This window comes from Taudactylus pleione, unplaced genomic scaffold, assembly GCF_031769625.1.
Source record: "Taudactylus pleione unplaced genomic scaffold, aTauple2 ptg000762l, whole genome shotgun sequence".
In the NCBI taxonomy this organism is placed as follows: domain Eukaryota; kingdom Metazoa; phylum Chordata; class Amphibia; order Anura; family Myobatrachidae; genus Taudactylus; species Taudactylus pleione.
The window spans coordinates 87,479-110,696 of record NW_028285164.1 but is presented as its reverse complement, the minus strand read 5'-3'; the positions used below and the strand labels follow the sequence as shown (position 1 = coordinate 110,696).

Here is a 23,218-nt window from a genome sequence, read left to right as displayed (position 1 = left end):
GCTCAGCCCCCACAGTTCCCCTGCAATGTCCTCCTGTTCCCAATTACACTCATTGTAATTTTCAGTTTATTATCCTCATAGACTTTGTTAATGTACTGTACCTCCTCTCATATCTAGTTTACTGACATTACAATTTCTGTTTTTGTCCCCACTAAAGTGCCAAACCATGTACACTGCATCTTGTGCCCCCATAGGATCTGGCCCAGACGGAGGGGGGGGGGAAGAGAGAGGGAGAAGAGAGAGAGAGGGGGGGGGGAGAGAGAGAGAGAGAGGGGGGGGAGAGAGAGAGAGAGAGAGAGAGGGGGGGAGGAAGAGAGAGAGAGGGGGGGGGAAGAGAGAGAGGGGGGGGGGAAGAGAGAGAGGGGGGGGGGAAGAGAGAGAGGGGGGGGGAAGAGAGAGAGGGGGGGGGGAAGAGAGAGAGGGGGGGGGAGAGAGAGAGGGGGGGGGAAGAGAGAGAGGGGGGGGGAAGAGAGAGAGAGGGGGGGAGGAAGAGAGAGAGGGGGGGGAAGAGAGAGAGGGGGGGGAAGAGAGAGAGGGGGGGAAAGAGAGAGAGAGGGGGGGAGGAGAGAGAGAGGGGGGGAGGAAGAGAGAGAGGGGGGAGGAAGAGAGAGAGGGGGGGAGGAAGAGAGAGAGGGGGGGAGGAAGAGAGAGAGAGGGGGGGAGGAAGAGAGAGAGAGGGGGGGAGGAAGAGAGAGAGAGGGGGGGAGGAAGAGAGAGAGGGGGGGAGGAAGAGAGAGGGAGGAGAGAAGGGGGGAGAGAGAGAGGGGAGGGGGGAAGAGAGAGAGGGGAGGGGGGAAGAGAGAGAGGGGGGGGAAGAGAGAGAGGGGGGGGAAGAGAGAGAGGGGAAGAGAGAGAGAGGGGAAGAGAGAGAGAGGGGAAGAGAGAGAGGGGGGAAGAGAGAGAGGGGGGAAGAGAGAGAGGGGGAAAGAGAGAGAGAGGGGAAGAGAGAGAGAGGGGAAGAGAGAGAGAGGGGGGGAGAGAGAGAGAAGAGAGGGGGCAAGAGAGAGAGAGAAGAGAGAGGGGGGAAGAGAAAGAGAAGAGAGAGGGGGCAAGAGAGAGGGGGCAAGAGAGAGAGAGAGAGAGGGGAGAGGGGTGGAGAGAGAGAGAGGGGGGGAGAGAGAGAGGGGGGAGAGAGAGAGGGGGGGAGAGAGAGAGAAGAGAGGGGGGCAAGAGAGAGAGAGAAGAGAGAGGGGGGAAGAGAAAGAGAAGAGAGAGGGGGCAAGAGAGAGGGGGCAAGAGAGAGAGAGAGAGAGAGGGGGGAGAGAGAGAGGGGGGGGGAGAGAGAGGGGGGGAGAGAGAGAGGAGGGGAGAGAGAGAGTGAGGGAGAGAGAGAGGGGGGAGAGAGAGAGAGGGGGGAGAGAGAGAGAGGGGGAGAGAGAGAGAGGGGGAGAGAGAGAGGGGGAGAGAGAGAGGGGGAGAGAGAGAGAGAGGGGGAGAGAGAGGGGGAGAGAGAGAGGGGTGAGAGAGAGGGGGAGAGAGAGAGGGGGAGAGAGAGAGGGGGAGAGAGGGGGGGGAGAGAGGGGGGGGGAGAGAGGGGGGGGGAGAGAGGGGGGGGAGAGGGGGGGGGGGAGAGGGGGGGGAGAGGGGGGGAGAGAGAGGGAGAGAGAGAGAGAGAGGGAGAGGGGGGGGAAGAGAAAGAGGGGGGGAAGAGAGAGGGGGGAAGAGAGAGGAAAGGGGGAAGAGAGAGGAAAGGGGGAAGAGAGATAGGGGAAGATAGAAAGGGGGGCAGAGAGAAAGAGAGGGGGAGAGAGAGGGGGGTAGAGATAGAGAGGGATGAGAGAGGGCTGGAAGAGAAAGAGAGGGGAAGAGAGAGAGACGGGAAGAGAGAGAGGGGGGAAGAGAGGGGGAAGAGAGAGAGGGGGAAGAGAGAGAGGGGGGAGAAGGGGGGGAGAGGGAGGAGTGAGGGAGGCGAGAGAAGGTTGGAAAAGAGAGAGCTCCCACGTGGGTACTGTCAGTAGCCGGAGCCAATCAGCGTTCGCTCTACAGTCAGCGCGGCCGCTGATTGGCTTGAGGGACATGCAAAGCCCATGCAGTCCTCTCAGCGGGCATAAATCTCAATCTTAAACCTAAAAAAAAAAAAAAAAGTAAAAATGGAGGTTCATACTGCCACATTACTTTGGTGCTACAGGATAAACACTAACTGTCCAACATTGTACAAATTCATTTCACACATACTGGTAACCGATGCATGGTTCGTTTTTTTGTTTTACAAAGTCCATGGATTACTGCGGAGACCAGCGACAGGATATAGGTGAGTTTTAAATCTTTTTTGCATGGCCAGTCAACACGGATTCTACTGGAGAAGGGGACAGGAACATCTGGTATAGGTAAGTATGTGTGAATGGGTAGGTGGCAGTAATACAGTTTTAATAACCACTGTGTGTGTGTTTTGTCATTATTTAACTATTTATTTTACAGTGGGGGTACAGGTGCCGCCCATCTGCTGGCACTTGTAGTTCCACAGGTGCCAAAGGGCAGGCATGCTGGCACCTGTAGTCCCACTGTAAAATACAATAGTTTACTTAAAAATCCCCACTTTATTACCCCCGTAACCAACGCTCCAGGGGTGCCGGGAAGAGCCCCAGGCTTCAGACCAAGCCTGGGGATAAGGGAGAGGGGGGGACCCCTTTTTGGGGGGGTCCCCGTCTCCCCTGAGATCCCCGGCTTGGCCTGACCTGCTTGGGCTGATAATGCTTTGGCCCCGGAGCCCCGGTGAAAGGGTCTCCGGGCTGTGGCATTACATCCCGGCCGTTTTGGGTCTGGTGCTGGCTTTAAATTTAGGGGGGACCCTACGCAATTTTTTTCCCCTCTTTATTTAAAATCAGGACTGGCCCTGCAGCCTGGTGTTGGTTTCTAAATTACTTTAACCCATTTTTTTACAGGTACAACACAAGCAGCTTACACATATCTCACTGATATATCTCACTGATATGTGCAGGCTGCTTGCTAGGGAGAGTTAGGCAGAGAGAAGACACTGCGATCTCAGGGGAGAAATCTCCTGCAAACCCTGCTACTCGGCAGAGAAATCTCGTTCCACTTCACCATCGGGCGTCTCACTCTCAGTTAAACTCCCTTCTTTGTAAATTTGAGAGTCTCACGAGCTTCAAATCACCCGAGTTTAGGTGAAGCTAATAGAGTTGAAAAAAAGCAAACTCTCCCAGACTCGATTCTTAGTAAATTTACCCCATTGTATTTAACAAAACATAAATGCAATACATAATTTCACTGCAATGTATTCTGCAGTAACTAATGCACAATGCTGCTAATCCTCACCCTTGCTGTACTAACATAATTTGTACTCCTCATCTATCCCTTGGTCAGTACTGTACCTAATACTCCCTACCTTTCCTCTGTACTGTACCACTACCAACATTAGTAATACTCCCCACCTATCGGTTGGGAATCGGTATGAAATACCACCGGCCGCACGGCCGGCGGTTCGATCCTGGCAGCGGCAGCCCGACAGCGCTGGAAATCCCGATCGTTCTAAGGTAAGTAATCACTAACCTAACCCCCTAACCCTCCTTAGGGGTGCCTAACCCTAACCTCCCTCCCAAGTGCCTAACCCTAATACCCCCTGTAAGTGCCTAACCCTAACCCCCCCTTCCCCGCTGCCTAAACCTAAGTCCCCCGGGGGTGCCTAACCCTAACCCTCCCTCCAGCCTAACCTTAACCCTCCCGGGGGGGGGTGCCTAACCCTAAGTCCCCCCCAGGGTGAGCTAAACCTATCCCTCCCCCCCCCGCGGCTGTCCGCTCGCGGCGCCCGGCATCCCTTCGATCGGGATGCCGGGCGCCTGTCTCCCGGCGTCGGGAAAATGACAGGCGTTTGTCATTTAACCCACGCCGGGATAAAGCAGTCGGGAAGCCGGCTGTCGGGACCATGTGAGCCGGTTTCCCGATTGCATCCCATCCCATGTACTGTACCATTCCACTACCAACAATAGTACTACTCTCACCTATCCCATGTACTGTACTATTCCGCTATCAACATTAGTAATACTCCCACCTATCCCTTGTAATGTACCACTACCAACCTTAGTAATACTCCTCACCTATCCCATGTACTGTACCATTCCACTATCAACATTAGTAATACTCCCACCTACTACTGTATCCCTTGTAATGTACCACATAGTACCAACATTAGTAATACTCCTCACCTATCTGTGCTGTACCACTACCAACATTAGTAATACTCCTTACTTTTACCCTGTACTGTACCACTACCAACATTACTAATACTCCCAACCTATCCCTGTACTGTATCACTACCAACATTAGTAATACTCCCCACCTCTCCCCTGTACTGTACCCCTCCACTACAAATAATAATACTCCCCCCTTTCCCCTGGGCTGTACCATTACCAACATGAGTAATACTCACCTTTCTCCTGTACTGTACCACTACCAACATTAGTAATACTCCTCACCTTTCTCCTGTACTGTACAACTACCAACATTAGTAATACTCCTCCCCTTTCTCCTGTACTGTACAACTACCAACATTAGTAATACTCCTCACCTTTCTCCTGTACTGTACCACTACCAACATTAGTAATACTCCTCACCTTTCTCCTGTACTGTACCACTACCAACATTAGTAATACTCCTCACCTTTCTCCTGTACTGTACCACTACCAACATTAGTAATACTCCTCACCTTTCTCCTGTACTGTACAACTACCAACATTAGTAATACTCCTCACCTTTCTCCTGTACTGTACAACTACCAACATGAGTAATACTCCTCACCTTTCTCCTGTACTGTACCACTACCAACATGAGTAATACCCCCCACCTTTTTCCTGTACCACTGCACTACCAGCATTAGTAATGCTCCCCACCTTTCCCGTGTACTGTACTGTATCACTACCAATATTAATAATACTCCCCCCACCTATCCCCTGTCTACTCTCAACACTAATAATTCTCCCCACCTTTCCACTGTACTGTACTACTCCATTATCAACATTATTAATACTCCCCACCTTTCCCCTCTACTGTATCACTAACAACATCAGTAAGTCATCCCACGTCTCCCCTGTACTGTACCACTATAAACATTATTGCTATCATATTATCATTTGTCACTTGCCAACCATATGGTTTACTGTTGTTTTCAACAGAACTTTATTATTCTCAAACAATAAAAATTATCCCATATAACCCTGCAACATTTAATATTCTTACACAACCAACCCCATCCCCCTGAATCCTTTATAACAATATAAAAAAAAAAAAACCTATAGCCCAATTAAAGACATGGTGATGTTTGTTTTTTTGAAAACTGTGAAGTTTCATTTTGTATTTCTTTATTCATGCAGGACAGGTTGTTAATCTGTAATCAGGACAGGTTGTTGATCTGCAATCAGGACAGGTTGTTGATCTGCAATCAGGACAGGTTGTTGATCTGCAATCAGGACAGGTTGTTGATCTGCAATCAGGACAGGTTGTTGATCTGTAATCAGGACAGGTTGTTGATCTGTATCCTTGAAGTACACATTTTTGACCTGTCATTTGTTGGGAAGCCAGGTAGTGGTCACCAGCATCGTAGGGTTCCTCCTATCTTCCCATTCACCCCTGCTCACCTCAGCTATTCCCTCGGGGCAAACTTGTCCCATCCGTCCATTGCAGCAATGGGAGCCGTTGGGGAATTGGGGCACAGTGATGGAGACTGACAATTAGTATATACATTACCGTAGTAAAGATGGCCCATGTCCATATGAGCTTACAATCTAAGAGGTAAACTCGTATGCACGTGCAGTGGGAGCCGGGGCGCTGGAACAGGGGTGGGATTGGGATAAGCAGAGGTCAGAGTGGGGGCAGCGTAGCAGGGGACGGGGCAGAGTATTGCGGGGCACAGTGAGGTAACTTTACTAGTAAATAATATTTCTTCCAGGTTGCTAGATCCTGACTGATTTCGTTAAGTATGTGAGGAAAGACAGCTGTTGATAAGACTCAGTTATGGAGACACCTAGGGGGAGATTTATCAAATATTGGAGAGATAAAATACTAACTAATCAGCTCCTAACTGTCACTTTTACAGGCTTTGGTAGATACATGACAGCATGACAGAAGCTGATTGGTTGCTATGAGCAACTTCTCCACTTTGGCCCGCATTCAATTTGGAGCGAGAAGCCGGAATCGGCAAAAAAGTTTTGCCAATGACGTCATTTCGCCAGGCGGAAAAGTATCGCCGTATTCAATTTGAAAGACTTTCCGAATAGGCGGAAAGTCAATGCAATGTAATAGATGGAAAAGTTTCGCCTATGAATAGCAGGCGGAAAAAAGTGCACAATTGGGGTTTCGGGGTGCAACATTGCGGGAACCCCCCTGCAGCCTACAGATGGTCCCCCAAGGAGAAACTGCGTTTAAAAAAAAAAAAAAAAACACTTAAGAACGCCCCAAAAATTCCCTTCCATTTTGGGGCACAAAGTTAAAAACTAGCGAACTAGAGTCTAGGGGGTCCCCAAGTATGCCCCAGGTATTTTTTTCATTGCAGGGGCTTGCGGCAGGTGGATTTTTCACATTTTTTAAAACTAAACTTTAGCAACTTTAAAATATGCTGACCCCCTTTTTCATGTACCCCAAATTTTTGCTGGGATAAGTTATTTTCTGCAAAAAAACCTCCTGAACACCATTCTGCACCACTTATACAAAAACGCTATTTAGCAGCTATTGAGCCCGATTAAAAACACCAAATACCTCTAGGAAGCCAAATTGGGGGGTGCCATAGCTAACCCCCATGTCAGAGCATCTTTTGGGGGGTGTCAGGCTGATTTCCCCAAATCTGACAGGACTTTCCGCTTGTTTAAGTTTCGTAAAACAGGCGAAGTAGGCGAAAAGTCCGGGAGGCGGAAAAGTATTGCGGGTCCGCTCTAATTGAATACGGCTCGTTTGCTCTCACCAAGTTTTTGATAAATCCACCCCTCACCTAACAGATAATCAGGACCGGTGTCTTCATGTGGCCTGAGAGAGAGAAGGCCTCTGTTACTGACTTTGTAGCCTGAGAGGGATTCAGAGTCAGGTGTAATTCTATGAAGGGGTTAGGGAGGGGGGTACGGAGTGCAATGAGGGTCAAAGGAAGATGTCAACGAAAAAAAACAAAAAAATGTATTTTGTATTGTTGATTTGTGAACTTTATTCTGAAAATTTCAAGATTACAGCTAATCTTTGATGCCAAGGGCTCGAAAAATCAAATACCAGGTAAGACGAGGGCAATCCTGTCTAGTTCTATTAGAGGTGAGAATGACAGCGGACCTTGATAGTCTTAAGAAGTGAATGGAAGAATATGTGCCGTGATACGGCGGATACCGCCAGTGGTTTGTCTTCAGTTATCCGGCGCCTGTCAGGAAGGAACGACTCCCACTTCATCAGGGGTCATCAGTTAGAGCCAGAGAGTCGGGTCAGTCAATTTGCCAAAATGCTAAGGTGAGAGTGATAGTGGGGCGGTAAGTCCCACAGGTGGCTGGTTCCTTATCAGATTTAGGAATAACTATCATTTTGGCCTCCTGGGTGAGAGTATTTGCCTTCCAGACTCCTATTAAATGTCCACACAAGATTGGGAATTAGGACCTCATACAGAGTCGGTTGTTGCGGCCGCACGGTCGTAAGTGAAAAGGGGCAGGATATGCAAATGATGCACTCGCAAGTTGCGTCGTTAAGATGGGATCGTTAGATGGACAACCAAGGGGAGGATGCGGCCGTAAGACTAAAAATACGCCCCCTTCTCGTTCGCATTACACGTCATCTCTGGGCATATAAGGATTAATCGAGACCATCAGGAACCATCGGAGCTGGTCGTAGAGCTTAAGGTTGACCATACCCTCTCTTAAGTCAGTGTAAAATCCTCCCATGTCACGTGTGCTATGACACTACTTTGTTAATTATGCACTCCCATAAAACGCCCCTGTGAGGTGAGGCCACACCCCTTTTGCTGGCCTGTTTGACAGTGGGACAAGGGTGAAGCCTCTGCTGAAAAAGTGCCATACTAAGTCTTGTATGCACTTTGCAAAAATACACTTGGAATGTGGCAAAAGGTCTTATGGTGAGATAAGACCAAGACAGAGCTTTTTGGACTGAGGGCCTGATTCAGAGCCGGACGCTATTTGCGGACGGTCGTTCTGAAAAGGGGCCGGATATTTAAATAGAGCGCTCGCTCTTTGCGGTCTGTTGACGCCTCTATGTCTGAACAAGCGAACGAAACATGCGCTCGCTATTTTGTAAAGACGCCCCCTGGCCGCTCGCATCATACGTCATCTCCGCTATTTATTAGATTAATCGAGTACATCGAAAGGCGTCTGAACTGCTCGCTATTCTTGTGGTAGCATTTTCCTACTGCAATCATGCGAGCAGTTCAGGCTAAAAGACAACCAAGTGACGTGGTCGATGACGCTGCTTTGTTAATTATGCACACCCTTAAAACGCCCGTTTTGACCGTCAGGCATGCCTGCATTCAGATCTCCACTCCCCCGTTCACAAGCACCTTCCCCTGTTACCACCCACAAACGCCTCATCCTGTCACTCAAACTAACGACCTGGCCAAGTTCCGATCGTAACAGCTAGTTTGCGCACGCGCATTGCGAATATTACGCATGCGCAGTTTAGCGAACATCGGTGGTGTACGACCGTGCAGCCGCAACGACTGACTCTGAATGAGGTCCTTAGACTTGTAGTAAGACAGACAGACAGACAGAATCCATCCCATCCCAGAGTCTTTGCAGGCTTTAGTGACTTTTCTGATGTTCTTGACTTTGGGCCTGATTCAGACCCACTCGCGAGCGGCTGTCCGCTCGCAAGTGGGTCGATGTTATGCACTGAACATGCGCACGACGGAGGGAGCTCCGTCGTGCGCATGCGCCAGACGCGACGAGCGAAGGAAAGTCCTTCGCTCGTTGTGTCCGATCAAAGGGGGCGTGCTGTCAATGTTGATTGACAGCACGCCCCCTTTGGTGGGAGTGCTGGGGGCGTGCCTCCCTGACGGGGGCGTTCCCACGGGAACGCCTCCCGTCAGAAGCCGGCCCACTGACATCACTAGTGATGTCAGTGGGAGTGATTTTGGCTCTGATAGAGCCAAAATCACTCCGGAGCTTGCGGTTGAAAACCTCAACCGCAGGCTCCGGCTCGCAATTTCGATGGTCGCGATGGTCTCGACCATCGCGGCCATCACAAAGCACGCTCGTATAGCCTGTGGGTGGTGACCCACAGCTATACGAGCGTCCAGGAGGACGCTCCATGAAAATGGAGCCCGGCCCTCATTCAGAGCGTGCGCTCTGCTCAGAGCGTACGGCTCTGAATGAGGGCCTTTGTCGTCAGTGCAGGAGGTGGGGTAGCGGGTTCTAACAGGGCCTGTTGGAGGGGCCCAGGACAGCTGGCTTTGCGGTGCACTCTACATTACATTAATGTTTTTCTCTGAGGAGGTGTGATTTGGCCACGTCCCCTCAGTACCCGGGCCTCGTTGATCTCTCAGCGGCCCTGCTTCAGTGTTATCCAGGGGTCAGGGAGCTTTCAATCCGAAGTACGACAGCTTGAGGGTAGATATGCACGGTAAAACCGCGGTTATGGAAATTATAAAGCAATTCGGAGTATAATTCAAACTAAGATCAGTTTTTCTTTTACAAAGCGACATACTGAATTTGACTATTTTTTATCCCATACGGTGGTTTTGTTACCTCTGTGGTGAGAACGTGACCGGTCATTATTCCTCTCTCTATGGCCTTGTGGGCTTTCCAAATGTTCATTTCAACTAATGGTGTCTCATCAGTTATTGCAGAAATAATCTACTACAGTCTCCGAGATTTCTAACTGGCATTCTAAGAGTTCTGATTCTTATAATTGTTGAAAGTAGCACCTACTGGCTTTTATGCTCCCTATACACATTATGATACGGTTGTTTGGAACAAAGATCCGTAGTCAAACACAGGAGATCCAGCGCAGACACAGTCCCTGTTCATTTCCAGATAGACGGATTACTCCCTCCGAGTAAAGATGGGGTCACTAATTATCTCTTATTGTATGCACCTGGCACAATAGGTGGTTAGTTGGTGACATTGTGTGAGCGGGCAGCTGCGGCCTCATAACTGGGTGCGGAAGCTCAGACCGCTCCCCTCCATTCTCGCCATTCTACGCTCGTATTCCTCATCGAACACAATATTCTGGGACACCAGAAAATGAGTCTTCCAATCCCCGACTTCCCCTGATAAAAAAGAATCCAAAAATATGGAGTCAATAACACGCAGATACAGCATGTAGAACAAGGAAAATGCCCACGCTTAGTAATTACTCCTATATGGACTCTGGGCCTGATTCAGACCCGCTCGCGAGCGCTGAACGCTCGCAAGCGGGTCGATGTTGGCCCAGTGTGCATGCGCACGAGGTAGCCGGCTCCGTCGTGCACATGCGCAAGACCTGGATAGCGACGGGCAAGCCGTCGCTCCGGGTCTCGCTACAAAGGGGGCGTGCTGTCGATGTTGAGTGACGGGACGGGGGAGTGGCTGCTCAAACGGAGGCGGTCCCATGTGAACGCCTCCGTTTGGGGCCGGCCCCACTGACATCACAAGTGATGTCAGTAGGAGAGATTTCGGCTCTATTAGAGCCGAAATCTCTCTGGGGCTTGCGGCAACGAGACCCTACCACAAGGGTCTCATCGCAAGCCCGATGGTCGCGATGGTCTTGACCATTGCGACCATCTTTCTGGCTGCTTGCTATAGCTGTGGGTGCTCACCCACAGCTATGCGAGCGGCCAGGGTGAGTGACAGCACGACCCCTTTGGTGGGCGTGCTGGGGGCGTGGCTGCCCAGACGGAGGCGTTCCCATGGGAACGCCTACCATCTGGGGCCAGCCCCACTGACATCACAAGTGATGTCAGTGGGAGTGCTCTCGGCTCTGATAGAGCCGAAAGCACTCCAGGGCTTGCAGCAACGAGACCCTACCACAAGGGTCTCGTCGCAAGCCCGATGGTCGCGATGGTCTTGACCATCGCGACCATCTTCCTGACCGCTCGCTATAGCTGTGGTTGGCCAGGAGACCGCTCTAAAAATTAAGAAGGACGGCCCTGCTTCAGAGCGAGCGCTCTATCAGAGCGTCCGGCTCTGAATCAGGGCCTCTGAGCCCAGATCACAATTGGTACGGGTTTTGCAGCTACTTGAATTTTAGAAAAAATGGTGAAAGATATTGTGCAGGTCTATGGAAATAAAGCAGCCCCACCTCCAATAAGAGAAGCGTACAGCAAATTCAAAAGCATTAACAAAATATATGTAGACCGAGGAGCGGGTTGGTACTAATATGCCCGAAAGGATATTCAAATGGTGACCAAAAGAATTACACGAATAACCGGGACAAATTTAAATGGTGCACAAATTTATTAACAACAGTGTAATTACGCATAAAAATAAAATGACCTAATAAGTCTTCAGATACGTGTATGAAGATGGATTTGGTATAATCCAAAATACGTTGAAAACACATACTACGTGCTGCAATGAGGACTCTGATCTACAGTCGTTCTGGACTTCCACGCTTTCTACGGTGGCCGGGACCCTTTTGCTTTGTTGGAATTAGCCCAAATCAGCCCCCATTTATTGTGAGAGACTGCGTGAGAGCTGAGAGAGGCCCACATTTATATATATTTTTATGTAATTTTATGCTGATTACGTTTATGTGTAATAATTACTTTAAATTTCAGTACCAAATAAATTTGTCCCGGTTGAATATCCTTTGGGCACATTAGCGCCAACCCACTCAGCTTAAAAAAGTCAGGGTAAATTCTGGTGATTTTTGGGCAAGTTTTGTCTCCAAATTGATTAAATGTATTTGCAATACATAGTTGAGCACCGGGCCGCGTCAAGGCTCCCCTGTACCGGCGTCGCTAACGCTACATGAGAATAGCACACCCTGGGTCATATAATTGCATTGTGTATGCCACATGATAACAGCACATACATAAATATATTTACGTTGACAGCCAACTCACATGACGGTACCCCAGAGACCTCCAAATAGCACAACAGGAACCAGCACACCCTTACAATGCTGGTCCCATCCATGCCTCTCAGAACAGCAATACAAAATAGTGCTTGCTCATGATCAACTTAATAGTCTTTCACAGGTGCTTGGAAGTAGAAAAAACAAAAAAAACAAAAATATTCCTTCCAGCACACTGCAAAAAAAAAACCAGCAAAGAGACATGAAAACTACATGATAATAGAAATTCAGAGATCTTTGTTGCATATATTTGCAAATACATGGTTAAGCACCATGCTTAACCGTGTATTTGCAAATATACTGTATGCAACAAAGATCTCTGAATTTCTATTATTATGTAGTATTCAAGTGTTTTTGCTGGGTTTTTTTTGCAGTGTGCTGGAAGGAATATTTTTTCTTTTTTTTTTGTAGTGTTACTTACATCTGTTGACTGATTTCTTCAACATAAAAAAATCATCAGGATGGGAAAGTATTTTTTTTATACGGTGATTATTATACAGATATTAGCACAATATGACATACACGGCAATTCACAGATTGACAAACTGTTGCTGGAAACAAAACACTTTTTCAAACTCAGTAGTTCAGTAGTAGGTTCTAAACCATCAATGTTTTCTAGAAACAACAGAACTCTACCTTTCCTTAGGAAGGGAGAGACGGCTTGGTCAAATACAAAGGATGGTATGGTGCTGAAGTTGGTCATCGGGTTCTCCTTCATTGCCTTGAATGACGTGTGATGCTGAATCTTCTCCAGAACCTCATCGGACAGGTCCTTCCCTAGGAACTTCATTATCTTTTTGAACTCTCGCTTTGGGTCCTGTCAGCAACAGAGTTTTGGTAACAATATGAGTACCTGAACTATCTGAGAACATACAGTATATACTCTGTGCCACATCAGTTCTTCTCACCTCCACCAAATCCTCATATAAGACGTACAGAATCCGATGTTTGTCTTTTTCGTTCCACCAGCCGATTACATGGTCAAACCAACTCCCCCAACCCACTGAAAAAAAAAGAGACTTTTTTTTAAACAATTGTAGCCGACCTTGGCATATTCTGTACGTGGCGGCGCTGGGGACTCATTGCGTGATGAATAAGGAACAGTAGGGTTTTTAATCTTCAGGAAAACTGTTAAAAATAGAGTGCTGTGGATTGGTTTTCTCATTTAGGGGCATATTTATCACATACAGTATTTTTATTGCAGTTGATGTGCAGATGAGAAAATATCAACCATAATCGCTACTTGCCTCTTGCAATTATCATCCTTCAGGGGCCAGGACAAGTTCTTCTTAGTGATGGAGCTTATGTGTTACCTGTCTGGGAACCTTAGTGATGCTTCCCCTATAATGTATAGGTAATCTAGGGAGCACGACCTGAAGCCTCATCTCCACTATTACATAGTAATAAAAGTGTCTGATGTCCTGTGTTCTACTTCCTTCTAGACCATCCTGCTGGAACTCAATGGCTGTCCTCTCTGAGACCAGACCTACCAATGCTGAAGGACGTAGTGCCCCTTGTGAGCTGTCTAGGAGAGCTTCACATTCTACAATGTTAGGTTCAGTTCCATTGGTAGATACATTTATTTTGAGAACATTTACTTGATAATCCCTCCTTACTGTGAGGGGGTCACACCTACAAGATGTGTTTATCCCTTTGCCTCACCATCTCCTGCCAAGAACTCCGAGAAGTATTCATCCCAGGTGCCAGGCTCCGGCAAGCCCTTATTCATCTTCTGGAAGTGATAGTATGACACCATGCAATCCTTTGCATTCCTAGCAACATATACAACCTACCGGGGAGAGGAAAAAACACACATAAAAATAATACGATGATTGGTGCGACCATTATTACACATTACACACAAAGCCTTACGCTGATGTGATGAACAAAGTAGTTAGGAGAAAAGTTGTCTCAGCGATTTATTATTTGCCAAGGCTGCTCAGAGAGGCCTCGGTGCAGATCCTATGGGGGTTCGGTTGTACCGAATTTAGCTGGTTTCCCTCAATAATTTTGGTGCATTTGGAAGCATCCATCTTCCCTTCACTCCTCACTAATTGCCCAGTCCCTGCTGTAGAGAAACACCCCCCCCAACACAATGGTGCCACCATCATGTGTTATAAGTATGAAGTGCTTTGGGTGGGGTGCTGTGATTGTTTTTTCGACAAACATAACGCTTGGAGCTCAGGGCCTGATTCAGAGCCGCTCGTAAGCGGACGCTCGTTCGCTCCGAGCGATGTTCGCACATCTGCGCATGCGTATGGGTTGTAATGCGCATGCGCCAACCAGTCAGTGCGGTCGGAAATCGTGTGCTCGCAAAATAGCGAATGCCTGCTAATTTGAGTGACAGGATGAGGCGTTTGTGGGTGGTAACAGGGGAAGGTGCTTGAAAACGGGGAGTGGAGATCCGAACGCAGGCGTGCTTAACGGTCAAAACGGGTGTTTTAAGGGTGTGCATAATTAACAAAGCAGCGTCATCAACCACGTCACTTGGTTGTCTTTTAGCCTGAACTGCTCGCATGATTGCAGTAGGAAAATGCTACCACAAGAATAGCGAGCAGTTCAGACGCCTTTCGATGTACTCGATTAATCTAATAAATAGCGGAGATGACGTATGATGCGAGCGGCCAGGGGGCGTCTTTACAAAATAGCGAGCGCATGTTTCGTTCGCTTGTTCAGACATAGAGGCGTCAACAGACCGCAAAGAGCGAGCGCTCTATTTAAATATCCGGCCCCTTTTCAGAACGACCGTCCGCAAATAGCGTCCGGCTCTGAATCAGGCCCTCAGTCCAAAAAGCTCTGTCTTGGTCTTATCTCACCATAAGACCTTTTGCCACATTCCAAGTGTATTTTTGCAAAGTGCATACAAGACTTAGTATGGCACTTTTTCAGCAGAGGCTTCACCCTTGTCCCACTGTCAAACAGGCCAGCAAAAGGGGTGTGGCCTCACCTCACAGGGGCATGCCGTGAGTCAAGGGGTCCTGGCCTCGCGGCACGTCCCATCTTTCAGTATCCCAGTCGAGCAGAATGCTGGAAGGCTTAGCTGCTTGGCCCGGGCTTGACGCCGGACCGGCCCTTCTAGCCATTGGCCCTTCTTGTCAGATAGCTGTCAGATGCACAGACGACCAATCTCAGCCACGAAGACTTGTAAGCCCTTCAGAGATGGTAGCTTCTCTGCTCAAGATCCTCCTGGCTCTATCATCCAGCTTGGAAGAACAGCATGATCTAGGCAAGGTGTTGGCAGTGCCATAAGCTTTCCACCTCTTAATACTGCTTTGAAGAGTACTTGAAATCTTGTTGAATCCTTCTCCTAACTTGTGCCTTTCCATAGCTTTATCCCGGAGCCCTTGGGACCGCACCTTTCCAACCACGGTGAGTTCTGTGCATTACCGTGCACTGCTAGTAGTGTGGTCCTCAAGGAGTAGCCGGTTTTATTCTGAAGTCGTCAAAACCACTACAATTGTCAGTTTGGTGGTCATTTAGCCGTTGTGTGATCTGGAAGGTCATTGGTTGTACAAGAGCAAGTTTATAACGATGACTCTAGTCTAGAGGTAACTTAGGGGTAAGAGAACTTATCCAAACCAGGTACTCAAGTAGTTAAATTATGTAAATCGTTAAGATATTTGTGCACATTTTATATTCACTGTCATGTTGAGGATTACAAATAGAGATGTGCGGGTTTGGTTTTACTCAGTTCTTTTCGCCACATTAGCGCAAGTTCAGATTACTTCGGATTTATCTTATTGGCTATCCAGCTCTCACGTGTTTTGAATATCCAATAAGACAAATCCGAACTTGCGCTAATGTGGCGAAAAGAACTGAGTAAAACCGAACCCGCACATCTCTAGTTATAATGTGTAAATAAAGATGTAACAAGTTTGATTTAACTTATTTTATTTTCCAGGGTGTAATGTTACAAAAGGTGAGGATTCTGACAGGGTAGGATGATTTTATATAGGCAATGTATAAAGTGACTTGTGGTGATGTCAATGGCTGGGGAGGCACACATGGAGATGGGTCTGAGTGCTGGGAGCCTGTCTCACCCCCTACTCACTGTAACTCTCCCAACACTACACTAAGCTTCAGTGTCCATTGATTCTCCTACCTTCATCACTGTGTCTTCTGTGTCACCTCCAGATACCTGTCCCACATCATTTACACCTCCACATACCTGTCCTACATCATTTACATCTCCACACATCATTTACACCTCCACATACCTGCCCTACATAATTTTCACCTCCTCATACCTGACCTATATTATTTACACCTCCACATACCTGTCCCACATCATTTACACCTCCAGATACCTGTCCCACATCATTTACACCTCCAGATACCTGTCTCACATAATTTACACCTCCACATACCTGTCCCACATCATTTACACCTCACCATACCTGTCCCACATCATTTACACCTCTACATACCTGTCTCACATCATTACACCTCCACATACCTGTCCCACATCATTACACCTCCACATACTTGTCCCACATCATTACACCTCCACATACCTGTCCCACATCATTTACAACTCCACATACCTGTCCCACATCATTTACACCTCCACATACCTGTCCTACATCATTTACACCTCCACATACCTGTCCTACATCATTTACACCTCCACATACCTGCCCTACATAATTTACATCTCCACATACCTGTCCTACATCATCTACACCTCCACATACCTGTCCTACATCATTTACACCTCCACATACCTGTCACCCATCATTTACACGTCCACACACCTGTCCCATTTTCCATATAAAAGGAATACAGCAGGAAAGCTGGTTCCCTATGTGTAAGAGGCCGCGTGTATGCTGAGCGCTGGGGAAGGAAAATCCATTCATACTGTATGACAGTGTAAGGTCTCATTGTCAGACAAATGAAAGTCATTGTCTGCAGATCTTCTCATAAAATAGGGGATATGAATAATAAATACATGAATAATAATTTGGGGAAGGAACTCACCTTCACATCCTTGTCCCAGAAAGATGGTGGCATCAGCTGTATTGGGAGATGAGTCTTGAGGAGACGAGGAGACTCCATTGCGTTGGCGGCATCCACTCCTTAAATATACAGAAGGACTCAGACATTAACCCAGAGTTCCCTCTAACACTGTATCAGTGTCATTGTAACTAACATTCACACCCACCTGCTTATCTGTCTGTGCACATCTGGGGAGGAGTGACAGGGCACATGGGTATCTCTGGGACGGAGCTCACTCAGAGTGTCCAGTCATCTCTGAGCAGGAGTGTCCCGTCATCTCTGGCCACCAGTGTCCCGTCATCTCTGGCCACCAGTGTCCAGTCATCTCTGGCCACCAGTGTCCAGTCATCTCTGGCCACCAGTGTCCAGTCATCCCTGACCACCAGTGTCCAGTCATCTCTGGCCACCAGTGTCCAGTCATCCCTGACCACCAGTGTCCAGTCATCCCTGACCACCAGTGTCCAGTCATCCCTGACCACCAGTGTCCAGTCATCCCTGACCACCAGTGTCCAGTCATCTCTGACCACCAGTGTCCCGTCATCTCTGACCACCAGTGTCCCGTCATCTCTGACCACCAGTGTCCCGTCATCTCTGAGCACCAGTTTCCAGTCATCTCTCACCACCAGTGTCCCGTCATCTCTCGCCACCAGTGTCCCGTTATCTCTCGCCACCAGTGTCCCGTCATCTCTCGCCACCAGTGTCCCGTCAACCCTCGCCACCAGTGTCCCGTCATCTCTCGCCACCATTGTCCAGTCATCTCTCGCCACCAGTGTCCAGTCATCTCTGCCCACCAGTGTCCAGTCATCTCTGAGCACCAGTGTCCAGTCATCTCTGAGCACCAGTGTCCAGTCATCTCTGAGCACCAGTGTCCAGTCATCTCTGAGCACCAGTGTCCAGTCATCTCTGAGGACCAGTGTCCCGTCATCTCTGACCACCAGTGAAATGAAGCCTTGCAAGGAAAATGGGCATCTAAAGACTATTATTACTGCTATTACACGTATAGTTCTTATATATCTGTTAGTAATGGAATTGGAATATTACTCTATATTTGTGAGGGAGAAGCTCCATTATCTATTTTGGCCTTTGGTTATTTTATGAATAAATGACAGTTATCTGAAGAGTATAAAACCCCTGCCATTGCCCCATGCGGTGACATCCCACCTCCGCCCCCAGTCTCTGTGCTCCCAGGATAAGTCTCTCTGCTATATGTATTATGTGCCGGAGGGACATGTCTGTTACCTGACTGCAGAGGCTTTGGGTACAAGTCTATGAACGGCACCTTGACAAAGCAGGGGGCTCGCATGCTCCTCTCCACATCCCCCTCTAGGAGAATCAGGTCCACAATCTCCTGCATCCACGTGGTACCTGGAATAAGATGAGACGACCTGGTCAGTGTCAAATCAGTTCTGGTGGGTTTTATTACGATGAAAGGAACATAACACGCATTTATTTAGGACTTCTCCCTATCTATTAAAGAGTTACCGCCAGCTACCTCTAGTGTGGTAGAACCAGACAGGGAAACTATAAACTGGGATTGTCTGGTGAAGGCTCTGCCATGGCAATGGCAGAAGTACTGCCCAATCCTCTTATCAGTATCGTCATCTCAGGAAGAGACAGCAGCAGATCGTTTATAGAAAAAAATGCTTTATCAGTTTGCACATTTGAGACACTGCAATGCCAGGAGGCAAAGGCTTCTATGTCCCATGTTAGGAGCATACTTACCGAATTCGATGGGAGCAACACTCTGTGATGGGAGGGAGACGTGGTGCCACTTTCGCGTCATTGTGCATTTTCCCGCAGGAGGCAGAGCTAAACGTCATCATGACCCCACTCTGCTGTTCAAGCCGTGATTTGCTGCATTATAGAGTGGAGGGCGAGGTAAAGATGATGTAATTCAATCCGAATGGCATCATCCAACCTCAGGTCAGAGCTGGCCAGTCTCCCACTGCCGCCTACTTCCCAAAAAGTGAGCGGCAGTAGGAGACTGGCCAACTCTGCCGGGAGACCCCCCCTGAAATTCGTGACTCTTCCGGGAGAATTGGCAAGTACGTTTAAGTGTACACTTACCACCTGGCGGCTGCTCCAGCCATATTTTGTTGGTAAATACAGTAGTGGTGATAGGTGGTTTCGGGGCCTATTCATCAACACTAAAACAACGGTTTTAAAGGACATTTTCCGACTTCCGGTGGGCGGGGCACCAAATGTGGCCGCTTTTTAAATGAACTCCAGACCTTCCTAGCTTCAACTGCTTTAAAACCTAGTTTTTGCTCTGAGATTTACTGTTAGCTGTGAGTTACAGCTGCACTGATACTTTGGTCCTGATCTTAGGTCTGGAGTCACCTTCTACATCCCGGAGTCAAGCCTACAAAGTGTAAGGCGCATATGACCGCCCTCGGCCATCTTTGGGCGCGAAAGCTGGGATTGACCGAGAATCTCTCTTGCTGTGACTGCGATACTTCACGCTGGGGGCTGCTGTGATCGGTGGTCCCAGTAAATGTGAGCAGCACCCTTGTGGATCTCCTGGAGAAAGTTCTCACTTACCGCGCTACCTTCCTCCTCCAGTGGTCTCTGGCTTGCCTCTCTGCTGGACTGTCTGAGGTTCGGTCCATGTCCTGGAATGGGGTACCTGTGGTACTCCCTGCAAAAGATCTCCATCCCCGCACCTCGGGTATATACCGCAGCTCCGGTGTCTAATACCACTGCCAGGGGAGGGGCTCATCATTGGACAGTCTCTCCTGGTGCTTATTGTCCCTGCAGGACTCTGCCTTACCTTGCACAGAGAGTGGGCAGGGACCTGGGAGATCATGGCTCCTCTATCCTGCTGGTAGTTCTCAATTGCCTGAAGCTCCAGGGGTTGCTGAGGTAACCCGATGCTGAATACTCTGCTGGGGTTTCCAGAGTGACTGCTTCTCACGGCTTAAGCTGCTCCTTTCTGACTGTCCAGGTGCCACAGAAGTCTCCTGTCTGGAATCACTGAAGTTCACTTTCATCTGGTGGTCCCCCATAGCTGCCCAGCCATCACCTTGGCTCAGTAGCTGGATCTCTCCCCTGTTTGCCTTATCTTACCCGTCCTCTACCATTTTTCCTCATATAGTGTATTTCCCAGACCTGATTTCTCATCCCCTTTACTTTTATTATACTGAGGTTATTTCAAAGTCCTGACTCTGGACACTGGCGGCTCTTATTTCAGCTTTAACTCCAGATATGAACATTGCTGCTGCCCATATTAGCCTGTCAAATAGCCCGCTGGACAGATTTACTTTTGGGAACTGTGAGCTCTCTATTGAAATTTTCCATATTGTTGGCTGACTGATATTATCTCTAATTTTCTCTGGGTATAAATGAGATACATTGTTTTCTATTGCTAAGGGTATTGATGCATCTGTTGTATAACATATATTTAAGAAATAGTTTTGTTTCAATGTGTATTTTCATGTTATTGAGGATATTTTTCATTGGTACATAAATAATGTTATTTTGGTATTCATGTAGCCACTTAGCATAGGAGATATCACAGATATCTCCTTGCTAAGTTCCCCTGCGTTAATTTCCACACTCCCCATACATTAGTACATTATTACATTAGTACATTATTACATTAGTATGGGGATGTGGAAATTATGGTATTCATCAAATTCCGAAAATTATCAATTTTCGGAATTTGATACAGTTACTATTCGCCACTGTGAGGTGGCGAATAGCAGGTGAAACTTACCTGTATCCACGTGTGCAGGTCCCCCGACGAGTCCCTCCGGCGCTCTGCTCCGACCTCAGGCTCCGGAGGCTGGTCTGTCATGTGTGCTCCCCAGCAGAGCAAAAGAAAGTTTAGACAAAAAAAAAAAAGTTTTTTTTTTTCTAATCTGTCATGTGGTCTGCTGGGAAACCACATGACAGACCAGCAGGACGGAGCCGGAGGCTGCTGCGCGGACAGGTAAGTCGGGGGGGGGGGGGGAAGGTGAGCGGAGGGGGGAGGGGGGTGGGGGGGGGTCGGGGGGGATACGAAACTTAACGCATCTGTAGGCAGTGCTGCGCATGCGCTGGTTTTACAGATGTAACAGCGCATGTGCAGCACTGTTTCCAGACGCGATAAGGTAGTGTAGGCAGGAAAAGTTTCTATTTCCCGAAAAGCTGTCATCGCAAAAATGACAGATACCGGAATAGATACTTATGGAGAGGTGGAATGATGAATTCCACCTATAATTAGCTAGAACTCCATGAGAGTTCTAAAGCTAATTATCTCCAGAGAAGTTTTACGTTTAATGAATAGGCCCCACAGTTTTTACGGGGCTCTGTGAATTCTGTCCGGGTTTATTAGCTATACTTCAGTCTTTTATGTTACAATACTGCCACCTGGTGTTATATTTTCACATTACACCTGCTATTACAGTGCTTTATTTCATATACTTGATACTTGCAACTTTATTTTCTAGTGTTATCTTAACTTTATATCTGTGTTAGATAACCCCATAGTTTTATAATCTTGCTCCACAACTATGATTTCCTGGATTTTCATCTCTCAACAAGGTGCGCTGTTTCTCGAATCATGTTTGCTCACAGGATTTTCCAATTGGAGGAATGCCCGATTCCTCTGCATGCACAAACCCCTGTCCCGATTCCTCTGCATGCACAAACCCCTGTCCCGATTCCTCTGCATGCACAAACCCCTGTCCCGATTCCTCTACATGCACAAACTCCTGTCCCGATTCCTCTACATGCACAAACTCCTGGCCCAGATACTCTAACCCAATTGCAGAGTGGCTCTGAGATTAATGAGCCAGCCCCAATTAGTCTCAACTCTGAGCCTGTTGCTTTTATGCCCATTCCTCATCTGGAGAATGCGGTCACCTATTCTACCAGGTCACCTTCTCAATATGTTGCTTTTCCTAATTTAGAGGGGAACCCTACTACCCACTTCTATGCAACTCAGGACTTACATTGTGGGATTGGAGTTTCATTAATGCACATTACACATTCTTCACCTCAATGGCATGTGGATGGCGGTCACACCACTATTTTTCCTGCATTCTTGCCTTTAATATTCCAGATAAGCGTCTGTGTTTATTTCCTTGGAAGAAGCTACTGGGGTTACCCCCTGCTACGTCTATACCAGCTTCGTTTCAAGGTCCCCCAGGTGCTGTTACTTAAATGTCATTAGCAGCCCTATCCCTAAACACATCTGTACAGTGCTTATAACACCGTTACTTTGGGGCCCCTAGGTGCTGGTACTTAAATAGATTGATATTTTCACTTCTACAAGGAGGTTTATTATTAGGCAACTCTGAACCTTCTTATGTTAGTTCTATATTATTTTGAATTTGGAAATTACTCATTAAAAGGTTTTCCAGTTATTACCTGCAATAATAGATATTGCTCACATTACCTTTATAGTATTTTTCAATGTTACCATTATATTCTTGGCTTTGATACACGTCTGTTTGTTTTTTTCCCGTAATTATTTTCAGTTATAGCCTATCGTGTCTATATGACCTATTAGAATACATCACTTTTATGTTGAGATATTTTCATTATACATATTTTTCCAGTATAACTTTGCCATTTATTTTGTTTTTCTCCCTCTGCTTTGAGACTCCCTCATTGTTTTATGTTACCCTCTATCTCATTAGTAGCTACCTAAGTTAGATACAGTAAATTTTGTATTTTATTTGTAATGTTTGTTCAAGATGTGCCTGACCCTCTCTGGTCCTTAAACCAGAGACAGCCATGTTTACTTGGATTAGGAAAATAAGAATGGTTAAGGCATAGGTATTTTGTTGCATTTTAGTTAATACTATGTGGTAGCCTATTATGTATTTGCTTTTAGAGTAGAGATGAGCGGTTCGGAACTGAAAAACGGACTCTTATTGGCTATCTGGCTGTCACATGGTTTGGATAGCCAATAGGATTAGATTTATCTTATTGGCTATCCAAACCATGTGAGAGCCAGATAGCCAATAAGAGTCCGTTTTCCAGATCCGAACCGCTCATCTCTACTCTAAAAGCAAATACATAATAGGCTGCCACTTTTTACTAGAGTGAAGTGCAGATTTAAGCACCACGGACATGACTTGTGGGTTGTTATACAGAAGAGCATATCCAAATAATATTAGTGATAATTTATTAATCATTTACAGAAATGTACAATAAAATAAAACCTGATTTATAAAGATGTAGGAGCCCGTCAGCAGTGTGTGACCTTATTACAGCCAGTTTCATCAATCCTGCCAGGTGTGCCGGGTTGTGT

The 23,218-nt window shown here is 47.4% G+C and overlaps 1 protein-coding gene across 1 annotated transcript in view; it reads right to left on the bottom strand.

Moving 5' to 3' along the window:
• Positions 1 to 6,964: 6,964 nt before the first annotated feature.
• The window catches only part of LOC148476865 (sulfotransferase 1C1-like), a 34,121-nt gene continuing 17,867 nt past the window's right edge, over positions 6,965 to 23,218 (bottom strand). The window contains exons 3-8 of the mRNA XM_088457505.1: positions 18,217 to 18,342; positions 16,960 to 17,057; positions 13,645 to 13,771; positions 12,891 to 12,985; positions 12,619 to 12,799; positions 6,965 to 10,195 (exon numbers count right to left, since the gene is read on the bottom strand). Coding sequence (XP_088313631.1) covers positions 10,074 to 10,195; positions 12,619 to 12,799; positions 12,891 to 12,985; positions 13,645 to 13,771; positions 16,960 to 17,057; positions 18,217 to 18,342 — 749 coding nt within the window. The 3' untranslated portion in view covers positions 6,965 to 10,073. The remainder of the gene's footprint in view (positions 10,196 to 12,618; positions 12,800 to 12,890; positions 12,986 to 13,644; positions 13,772 to 16,959; positions 17,058 to 18,216; positions 18,343 to 23,218) is intronic.